Source organism: Aricia agestis, chromosome 21 (genome assembly GCF_905147365.1).
Source record: "Aricia agestis chromosome 21, ilAriAges1.1, whole genome shotgun sequence".
NCBI classification, from domain to species: domain Eukaryota; kingdom Metazoa; phylum Arthropoda; class Insecta; order Lepidoptera; family Lycaenidae; genus Aricia; species Aricia agestis.
Window position 1 is genome coordinate 6,637,954 of NC_056426.1, and position 12,103 is coordinate 6,650,056.

The window sequence follows — 12,103 nt, forward strand, 5'->3', positions numbered from 1 at the left end:
AACAGATTTTGATGATTATTTCAGTGTTAGATAGCCCATTAATCGAGGAAGGCTATAGGCTATATTTTATCACGCTAAGACTAATAGGAGCGAAGAAATAGAGAAAAATGTGGAAAAAAACCGGGAAAATTATTTGAAAGGGCTAACTTGAACGCGCTAATCTCAGGAACTACTGGTCCGATTTGAAAAATTATTTCAGTGTTAGACAGCCCATTTATCGAGGAAGGCAATAGCCTATATTTTATCACGTTAAGGAGCAAAGAAATATAGGAAAATGCGGAAAAAACGCGAGAAATTATTTGAAAGGGTTTTTTTTATCTCACGAAATACTGGAGCAATTTTTATGTTATATGGCACAGATAAGAAGTAGACCACGTGAAGGATCACAGGCTATTTTTTGTGGACTATATTGTCTGTGAAATATCTAATTAACGCCGTACGCGGGCGAAGCCGCGCGGATATTCTAGTTTATAATATAAGTAGGGGTATCCTAAGATATAAACACAACCAAGCTTTATATCTGCCAAATCTTCTTCTTATCCGTTAAAAATAAGTTTCTTCAATACAAATATTTGCATAAGAATATCTAAAAGCTTAGAAAATTCCAAACACAATTTCCAATGCAAAATATCCGACATGACCGACATCTAAATACAAATCTTATTTTAAACATGTTTATGCAAACATTTTGTTGGATATGTTGCATGTATAACATTGTAATGTAAAATGGATTTCTAGGAATATATTTTTAAATTCAAGTATAATATTTTGAAGAAAATTTTAAAGTTCGTTCACACAGTTTATTTTACCAAGAAGCTCATGTAACTAGTACGGCGGAACCTGATGAACTTCGTATCACTTCCCTCCTTCCTTCCTTGCCTGGTCTTCCACGAATATTTCAAGACTAAAATTGGCCAAATCCGGAGAAATACCACGTTCCCACAGAAAACCGGCGTGAAACAGCGCTTGCGCTGTGTTTCGCCGAGTGAGTGAGTTTACCGGAGGCCCAAACCCCCACCCTATTCCCTTCCCTACCCTCCCCTATTCCCTTTCCTTCTCATCCGTACCCTCCCCTATTACCCTATTCACTCTTAAAAGGCCGGCAACGCACCTGCAGCTCTCTGATGCTGCGAGTGTCCATGGGCGACGGAAGTTGCTTTCCATCAGGTGACCCCTTTGCTCGTTTGCCCCCTTATTTCATAAAAAAATGAAAATTTATTTATTATGTACAGATAATGACATTGGTTCAAAAATAGTCCTACAAAGACGTTTTGGCGCATTGATCACAATGTTATAGGAAACATAAAGTGGAGGCAAAACAACTTTCAATGGATTACATAATATTAAAGTTATTTAACTTTTTCGTAATATATATATATATATATATTACGAAAAAGTTAAATAACTTTAATATATATATATATATATATATATATATATATATATATATATATATATATATATATATATATATATATATATATATATATATATATATATATATATATATATATATATATATATATATATATATATATATATATATATCTGATATTATAAATGCGAAAGTGCGTCTGTCTGTCTGTTACCTCTTCACGCCCAAACCGCTGAACCGATTTTGATGACATTTGGTATGGATATACTTAGAGTCCCGGGAAAGGACTTAGGAGTTAGGATACTTTTTATCCCGAAAAAATGTACGGTTTCCGCGCGATAAACGTATTTTGGCGCAACAGGATTGCGACCGTCATCTAGTAAAAAATATAATTTGCATACAATGGAGGAACTCGTTCAGAGTGAAAGTACAGGAAAATGATACTTAGCACAATCTAGACTAAATAGTGTCTAATTACCTAGCCTAGACTTCAATTTTTTATGCATTATTAAAAAAAACTACCAAAGACAACAGAGAATAATCCTTCAAGCCCCATAAGAGCACCGCGGGGCTAAAATGGTCGCTTTGAAGAATCATGATATGAATCATAATATGATTCATTTTTATAAAATCGCAAAATGCAACTCTGTTTGCAATTCATTTCTATATTTTTGTAGATTTGACATTTGTCAGTTTGACAGTTTTGACAATTCATTTGCTGAATTGATTGAGAGGAATTGCTAAATGTTGACCATTTTAGCCCCGCTGGTAATCGCGACAACAATAGAATACAATAGCATTTCCAAGAATCCGCGATCGAAGGAAGATCTTTGAACGCTATAACAGAAGTTTAATAAGCTGTTACCTCAGTTTTATTTTTACTACTTTTCTTTCTCAGATAATTTATTGAGCTCGATGTCTAGCAAGTAGCAACGGAACAGCTTTCAAAATTGCTCGTTTTCCCTTTAACTTTATAATTTTCCAATGTGTATATTATACTCTACATAATATTATGCTCGTGTGAACGCAGCTTTAGGCACTATGCAGAACTCGCTCAGTGTGACAGTAACTTTACAAAAAAAAAAATTGGTATAGTCCGTGCAATCCACGAAGACGCGCCCCACTCCTCCTAATCGAGTATATGACGTGTGCAAGCTTTCGCCAATGGTCACAGTGCATTGTAGGTCGCGTACAATGTACAATTAAAAATATTATTAGTATAATGACGTCGCATTTTATACGACTGTATCAGGAGGAGGTTTTTAGCGTATGTGTGGCATGCTCTAGAACCTAGAGTTATGGTCAAATTTACGGTTATACGTAGTTAAGGCTTATTTAACTTTAACCTTAACTTTGAACACAGAACTTGACAGATGACGTTGCTGGTCCGACTAGGCTTTAAATGAACGTGGGCGGGGGCACTGCTGGTAAAGGAGAACAGTCAAAAAAGGCGTTTTTGTATGATGACAGCGTTAGTTCCTTTTTTCGCTACGTGCATTTAAAAGCCTTGTCGAGCTCTATGGTTATTTATGGCTTCCATTTTTTACATCAACTAAAGATTTGACATTTTGCATTATAGTTAAAGTTAATTGCTAAAGTGACAGTTAAAGTAAGTTTGTGCAACCCACCCTAAGGCCTAAACAGCTTAGCGGATTTGAGCTCGAGTGGTATCATTAGATTCGTCCTGATTGTAAGTGTTACTAGTTACATCTCAATTGAAATTTTTGGAAGATATCATTGGGTTAATAACTTTTCATTTAAAAAGAATAACTCGATCATTCTTCTCATGTACACTGCATTTTGCAGCCAAGGTCTTTACTCATGAGATTACTCTTTTATTCTTAGGAGTCCAATCATAATAACTCTGATCTTCGTTCGAGGACTGCCCTCCATCTGAGATTCGAAGCATGAAAATTGGGCCCTTGATCCTTTACGCAAAATACCACCGGAATACATATCGACGGTGGAAAGGCAAAAGTTACCAAGCGACATATAGCTATTTTTACAGGAGAGCCGTTTAAAGATTCATTTTTTCTTTAAAAAATCGTAGAAAATTAGCTATTATAAGTATTTTAATGCCTATACATTTTGGATAATGTAATATATGTTAGAAAAAATATAAATTTTAAAGTTAAAAGTGACATTCACTGTAGAAATACTAGAAATAAGCACAAGCTGGACATGCCAGTGATCAGACTTAGTAAAGTCAGTAAATCTTTTAAAGGTCAATGTATACGCCTTTACAATAAAATCCCAGAAAACGTTCAAAATCTTTCCATTAATAAATTTAAAAAAGTAGTCAAAGAGCGTTTGTGTGCCAAAGCTTATTATAAGGTCAATGATTTCATAGAAGATGGCACATCTTGGGAGTAGGATGGCTTCTTGCAAGGCTACTTCTACATCATTATATTATGACTTACAATTATGTATGTTGACATTGTATATAATATTAAGTTACAAAATTGTAAACTTTATTTTAAAAGAATAATTTTTCTCTCACTTTTTTGGTAAAAAGTGGAACCCGTGCGAGTTTCTTACGCCGGTTCTTCTCGCCGGGGTAGTTCCCGAACCGGTGGTAGGCATCAGGTAGACATTCTGAAAAAATTTGATTCAAATTTACTCAGAAATAAAACATTTTTTTTTTTATATTAATTGGTTTATTAAAAAAAAGGTATTTCTGTATACTTAGCGTAGAAGTGGCGTTTGGTTACAATTTACCTAAATTTAGAAGCAGGTAAAAGTTACCTACCGACAAAAACGTTTTATCTTTCAATCTAGTAAAGATATCTAAATATATATTTTTTTCCAAATGGTTCGAAGCAAAAAGGGATAAGTGGAGATTTTATTTTTTAATTGAACAAGCAAAGGGGTCTAAAGCAATCGGTATCCAAGTAACAAAATTTATAGATAAAAAGGCAGGTAAAAGGTTACCAAGCGCCACCTTCTTATATCATCTTAGTTTCGGCGAGTAAAATTTACAAGTATATCGAATTTTTAATATGATTACGGTTTGTTAAAAAATACTTAACGACAGAAAAAATATCTCAAGGGTTTGTAAAAGAGTCCGAAATACCATAAATAAATAAATGTATTTTAGGTAAAACGTCCCAAGTACCTTATTGATACCATCAGTGGAAAGGCACAAATTACTAACTGTAGTTTTAATTTCAAACGTGTAAAGCCAAAAATTACCAAGTAAAAAAAAGAAACATGTAGATATTACCAAATGCCTTTTTAAAAGGTGTCAAAAAGTTGTCGCTTGGTCGCCGAAAATAAGAAAAATACCCGTTTCCACGGAGTTCCTAAGCGACATCAAAAGTGCTCGTAGAGACATGGGACTAAGACCAATCGATAGAGAAAAATTCGCTGATTCCGATTAAATAAATAACTTATTTTGACCCCTAGTGTCGCTTGGTAACTTTTGCCTTTCCACCGTCGATATTATTTTTCAGTCAAGAGTCAAGACAGATCATTTTCGTCAAAGCGAGTTACGTATACGTATTTTTATTTTTAAGTCATCTATCAATATTTATTGGATTAATTACACAGGAATTCCAATACAATTTACGGTTTACCTGAAAACCCTAGAGCATCAGCATGCCAGACTAGTAATGAGGTCTGAATGCGGTCTAATTAGTGTCCTAGAGTGGACTGGATTTACTAGAGCTAGCTAGACTACACATAGTTTAGGTCGCGGTCGTAGGCGTGTATTATGAAAGTGATGTTGGGTCGAGATGAGTTCGAATCGAGGAAGTGAAAACTTCTTTAGCCGAATTGTACACTTATTTTGGGGTGGGTGAAAAATGTAAATCATTTTAGCAGTAACGGCAGGTGACCTAATCGAAAATTCGTAGACAGAGAAGATGATGACTCTTTCGCGATTGCCTTGCTGTTTCGTTTTTACTGCTCCTGGCACTCCTGCCTACCTAGCATACGCCAACGAGATATCTCACTCTACATGTTTTCTCGATGTTTGATGGTTTGTCTCTTCATCTCTATTATGACCCTAATTGACATGCATGACAAACATTTTTTCTCACGTAGATCTATGATCAAAATAACACATTTTATAGAGTTTTGTCGAGATAATGTCGAGATTTTGGCATTATGAGGCGAGTAGTTTTTAATTATCTCGAGAGTGAGATATCTCGTTGGCGTATGCTAGGCAGGCAGTACAACCCGCTATATTTTTTATTTCAAATCTGTATGTTTAGTAATCAACCCGTTATTTTTTAACCGTTTCAAATCTGTTTAGTACATAATCGAATAATCATTAATCACTATTCTCTGCATCTGTTGACGTCATAAAACCGTAGCTGAAAACGTGAATATAAAGTCACCAGCCCGTAAAAAGCTAAAAATAACTTTTAATTCACTTTATAAACAGCGCGCGTCCCTGCCGCGATGAGCAAAGAAAATGACAACGTTTCTGTCATATTTTGCTATGAGGTGTGCGACGTCGGATTTTGGTCGGATTATTTACTGTATTTGCTAGTGGCGCCCTCTGCTCCGACCATTCCCTGCATGACGCCCGCAACTCCGTTGCGCCAAAATTCGTTTATCGCGCGGGAACCGTACATTTTTCCGGGACAAAAAGTATCCTGTGTCCTTTCCCGGGACTCAAAGTATCTCCATACTAAATTTCAGCAAATCGGTTCAGCGATTTGGGCGTGAATACGTCACAGACAGAAAGACAGACACTTTCGCGCATAATATTAGTATGGATTCACTTTATACAATGCGCGTTCCTGCCGTGGGTAAATAAAATGATAACGGGTACCACTATTAGCATAATAAGCATATTGCGATGCAGTGTGTGATAGATAGCGTGGCCATATTAGTTCATCGATAGAGAACTCTAGATAACGGAATTCGTGAACGCATAAACGACGATGTATGGGGCAGCGGAAATAAAGTGGCCTACACTCATTAAAAATATAAATTTCGCCTTTCCTAACATGCCTCGCAACTTCTCCAGAATTTCGGGTTACTGCAGCTCACAAAAGTGTGAGTTTCTTATGAGTTATGACTCGAACGTCACTCACGCCCATAAAGTTAATATACATAGCGGAATAGAGAAACAAAGGCCTGAGCAAGTGAGATATTACGATGAGTAACACTGCGTGGTAAAAAGAGACGTGTGATACATGAGCCATGACAGCAGCACTCTTTTTTTGACGTCCAGTCGGCACGTGCCGCACGTTGACAATTTAATCCCATAGAATTCATGTTCAATCATGCTTGTGTAAGTGTATACGTACACATGTTTTTCACACAGATGAAAACCAATTTCGGTTTCGTTTGACAGCTCGAGATTGTTACTCTATTCCTCTAGGTATATTAACTTTATGCTCACGCCACACGCAAGTCTGACCATACAGACTACGATCAAAGGGGCTCCTATTCTTATGACTTGAATGTCACTCACGCGTCTGACAGACTGCGATCAAAGCGACGCGACTCGTTCTTCACCGTGCAATCAAAGTTCGTGTTACTAGAATCGGACTCACCACACGAGTGATAACACTTACGTCTCTGCGGCATCATGATCCCCCTCTGCTCGCCCCGGAGCAGGCTCTCCGCTTCAGCACCCTGAGGCTCCATATCATAAAACCATGTGGTGTCTGCGAACAAAAGAGAAATATTTACTACTAGTGGTACGCCCCTGCTTCGCCCGTGGTACATATACATAGCCTATTATAACATTTAGGGACATCTTAGCTATACACTGGTGAAAGAGTTTTTGTAATCTGTCCAGTTGTTCCAGAGATTATCGCGTGCTAACAAACAAACTCTTCAGCTTTATAATATTACTAGCTGTCCCGGTGAACTTCGTGTCACTTTAAAACCTTCCCTGGACTTCTATGAATATTTTAAGACTAAAATCAGCCCAATCCGTTCAGGCGTTTTCGAGTTTTAGCGCGACTAACACATTTGGAAATCCATTTTTATACATAAGAAGATAGTATAGAAGTATTATATAAGATTATTACAAACTTTCTCGCCGATGTAATACACGGGAACCGTGCATTTTCGCTTGTTAAAAAGTAGCCTATGAGCTGTCCCGACGTCTACTCTATATGCCGATAATTTTATTGCTAAAACCAAGCTAAATATTCATCCTCACTAGTATTATAAAAACCAAAAAAGTGTCTATTCTTTTATTAAGTATGTACCACAGACCACAGTACTAATATTATTCGATAAAGTAGTTCCCATTTAATTTGTGCTCAAGTTCCTGAAATTTCTAATTTGCATGTGCGAATTTCGAAGACGATCTTCTCTATATTATCTTATCAAGTACCTACGCACAGAGAAAGTTTGATTAGATACTATGTAGACTACATAGTACATTATTATTTATGGTAAAGGTTCGGAAACCTACCCCAAGATTGATGGGGAGCGGAGGTGAGGGGGGAGTGGGGAGGAGGGGTAAACACCCTCCAGTTTTCGAGCTACTCGCTTTCGAAATTTTCGGAATTCTGACCGCCGGCTGCAGCCGCAGCACAGTCACAGTTCTAACCTAACTAACTTTTGGACTTTCTGGATTGTGTTTATTTTTGTTCGGGCTGTGCCCCCCGAACCCCCCGCTTCGGTAGGTACGGAGGCACTCCCTAGTAAGTAAGTAACACGTAAACACCAGAAAACAGATGACCTTATCGAACAAGATTACGAAAATTTCAAAAGTAAATTTCTCCTAAATGGGGGGTGGGTAGGGTTTCCAGGGGTGGAAGTGGCACGAGGAGGTTTTTCTGACCCAAAACATCCTTCCTCAACCCATGTGAGCACCAAAAATTGGGGTAAGTTTCTGAACCTTAGACCTTAGCCTTATTTATTACAGATACCTATCTGTTTCTCTCAGTCAACAGTTGACTTAAGTCACAAAACCATTCACCACAACTGTAGCAATAATTCACAACATCAATAGTGATTAACAAATAATTGTATAACAAGAACTCTAAAGAAATTGTAATTAATTAATCTTATTATTGTGAAAAAATAATAAATTATACCTAGGTTGATTTATTGAATTTGTAAACAAGGACATGCCTTTGTTTGATCATTTTCTCACTTGTCACTTTCCAGTTTCTGAATTCTGAAAATTCCTGGCATTTTGTAATTATAACATTAGTAGTGATTACACAAAAAGTACAAGAGGTTGATTTCAGATAACCAAATAATAAGTAGTACTTAATGCAAATCATCAGCAAAATTGGTTCAGCGGTTTTTGGGCGTGAAGAGGTAACAGACAGACAGACACACTTTCGCATTTATAATATTAGTACGGATAGCTTGCAGTTAATAAAGATCTTGTGTCATCAATTCAATTTGAGTTAATGTAATGAAAACAGGCCATATTAGATTACAGTGTGTTCGTTTGTCAGTATGCAAATGCATTTATTTTAATGAGCATATAATATTATGCTAACAAGATTTCTTATAATAAGAAATACATAATTTGTCTTTATTAAAATTTTGAAGTGCATAATAAAAAATATTCCTACAAAAATATATTTTACAAGCAAGAAAGAAATGTTAACTACACTCTTTAAATATAATAAACTTTATCACCAAACACACAAAACGAGATCACAACTGTTACTAGAATGACACAGATAAGATTTATCAGTTTTTGTTCAGCATAAATAATTATATTATGACATCTTAATTGCCCAGTAGTAATCTTGGTCTAATATTTTAATGAGTAAACAACAATTTGTTGTTTATCACAATGCTATGAAGCTGTCTAATATTACGATTTGATGTTTTGTTAGTACACCATCATCATCATTTGACTCGTAAAATAATTTTAAAACTAACAGTTTCTACAGTTTTAGGAGGCGTTGACAGGAGTATATTTTTATTATTTTAAGTGTCATAGTACTCAGTGTTTATTATTAGCGAGTTCCAAAATCAGAAACCAAACATAAGACTTACATAATTTTTCAGACCAAATAAATCTATTTGGAACTCTAGTTAAATCTAGGCTAATCATACCCTTGCCTGCAAATGCCATTTAAACATTGTAGTTAATTGTGTTTTGGTGTATGCACTGTGGCATATGTGAATTAATCATAGAGGTACCTATATTATTATTGTTATTACAAAAACCTACAAAAGTTACTCGTACTTTCTTGTTGGTTCACTGTGATGAGCAAGACATGTTAACCTTGGCATTTCTTTGTTGCCACTTCGTTTCGTTGACAATAATGTTTTACAAATGATAAGATAATTTATTCAATATTTTTATTATTATATATATAAGATAGCAACAGAGCAATATTTGTGAATAACAATTTGATGCACCAATATGTTTTACTTATTTTGAACTTTTAATGCTTACATTGTTTTAGTGTCATAAGTCTTTTATACTAGTATGTGAATATTGTGATAAGTGTGTTGGTCTGTTAGTAACATTTTCAGAGTAAAACTGCTGCAACTATAAAAGGACATAATAGGACAAAAGGATAGCAAAAGTTAAGCAAAAATTATAGCAAAAAGTTGTGGCCAATATCTAGGAGTAAAATGAATTGAACAGGGACAGTTTTAGAACTACCAGTGCCCTGGGCGAGATTTATTCGGCGCCCAGGGTGCTGATAGTGCTAAAAAAGGCGGCGACCCTTTCGTTTGCGTTCAGCGCCTCTTTTCATCCCCCCCATAACACTGCTGCTAGAATTGAAAAGTATGTTGTTTTTATAAATAGCATAAAACAAAGTGATAAATGGACTATCACTGATAGCTTGCAGTTAATAAAGATCTTGTGTCATCAATTCAATTTGAGTTAATGTAATGAAAACAGGCCATATTAGATTACAGTGTGTTCTGTTTGTCAGTATGCTCCGAGTTCTTGATTGCATGTAGGGTTGCCATCTGTCCGGATTTCCCCGGATTTGTCCTAGTTTGAAGGGCGTCCGAGGTGCGTCCGGCCGGGTTTTTGAAAAGCGTCCGGGTGAAATCCAAACACTTTTGATGAGAGAAATTTAACTTTTAAGTCATGCAGCAATAAAAGAAAGATTAAAACTCGCTAAGCATACACACGGTTTCTTGCACGGACTTGAGTTAGTCAGATTTTTACTAATTCTTGTTGGAAAAGCAAAAACTGGTAAGACGTTATTGTAAATACTGTTCAAGAGATGTCCAGGGAAATAACCACATTTCGGCCAAATGTCCAGGAATTTTGTCGTGCCTGACCGGCAAAGGGAATTTGGGTAATGGCAACCCTAATTGCATGCAATATGATCATCAGTCGGCTATTCATTTTTTTAACTCTTTATTTATTAACCTTTGCAGCTTATTCTGGTGTATTGTTTTAATTAATATACCACTTTCTTTTCTAGATAGTTTATTTTAAATTTTAAGTGGTAGGTAGCAAACCAACTAAGCTTTGCTTAAATTTAGACAAAATTAAACTGAATAAAAGTATAGCTATGTAACAAATTATAAACTTAGAGCAAAGCCATCATAAGCATATAAACAGCTGTTCCTGGGTTAAATCACGATCTTAATCACGATCTTTTGAGATTGAAAGTTTTATTATAGAAACTTTAGTATTAAGAGATGATTTAATAAAGAAACTTTAGTAGTTAGTACTTTTATTTAAAAAATTGTAAATGCATATCTGAGCTTTCAAATGAATATTTCGAAACTTTAAACCCATGGTATGCGTACAGTTTTTAACACCCACAGTAACGGACTAACGGTAAAAACAACATGGTTAAAACTGGAAATATAAATAGCGGTCATTTTTTTTTTTGAAAATACCTTTTATTTTAGAACAAAATACAATAGGAGACGTTAATTTGTTTGCTATTTAATCTAAATAAGGTTCATAACGTGATGAGCGCGTGGTCGCCAAGTATTTGATTATCATTAATTTATGAATAAACTCACCTGTACACAATAAAGTTTATCACACAAAATACACTCAACAAATAATTTTAACTATAAGTCTTTGATTCCATATTCAATTTAACAAAAATGTCTCTCTTTTTAGAAACCGAGCGCGAGGTCACTGAATCCGCGTTCCTCGGATTTCGAAACGGAATTTCTTATTTCTTTCATTTTTTATCAAGTTTGAAGTATCCACTTCCCCGCCCGAGCTTATGTCAACCAAGTGTCAACTATGTGTTAACTGTCAAATGTCAAATTTAATTATATATTTTTTTTCATTTGGTAAAACAGGCACTTTGGCCAGCACCAGTGTCAAGGTAAAAAAATATATTTACGAATTTGGCGCCTGGAGGATAGTGGATACAGTCTACAGAATAAGTACAGAATTATAGATTCCAGCCCGGAAAAATAGGACCGCTTCCGAGTTCCGAGTTCACTCTGATCGGATGCGGATGTCCGAGTGCGCTCGGATTACCTGTTTAGTGTTTGACACAGTACGTATAGCGTCCGAGTAGTAATCCGAGCGCACTCTTTCCGAGAGTACAATATTTACTAAATATTGTGCCGGGTTTTCACTAAATATTATTTAGTGAAAACCCGGCACAATGAAAACATTTTTTGCAAAAATTCACATTTTTCTCATTCGATACTAAAACATTAGCAGCTGCTGTTCAAACCATATCTCGAATAAAAAAATATTATATCACTGTCAAAAAAGTCATTACTCATTGTCATTTGTGTCACTCAGTTCTCACTTGTCACTTTTATTTTCAGTTTTCCACACTTTTCCCTTTCCCGTTTTCCTTGCATTCTAAAGTCTATTTATAAATTATAATA

At 35.6% G+C, this 12,103-nt stretch overlaps 1 protein-coding gene across 1 annotated transcript in view; it reads right to left on the reverse strand.

The window, feature by feature from the left end:
* LOC121737913 (equilibrative nucleoside transporter 3) overlaps positions 1-11,462 on the reverse strand; it is a 48,395-nt gene extending 36,933 nt beyond the window's left edge. The window contains exons 1-2 of the mRNA XM_042129645.1: positions 11,267-11,462; positions 6,907-6,999 (exon numbers count right to left, since the gene is read on the reverse strand). Coding sequence (XP_041985579.1) covers positions 6,907-6,979 — 73 coding nt within the window. The 5' untranslated portion in view covers positions 6,980-6,999; positions 11,267-11,462. The remainder of the gene's footprint in view (positions 1-6,906; positions 7,000-11,266) is intronic.
* Between the last annotated feature and the right edge of the window lie 641 nt (positions 11,463-12,103).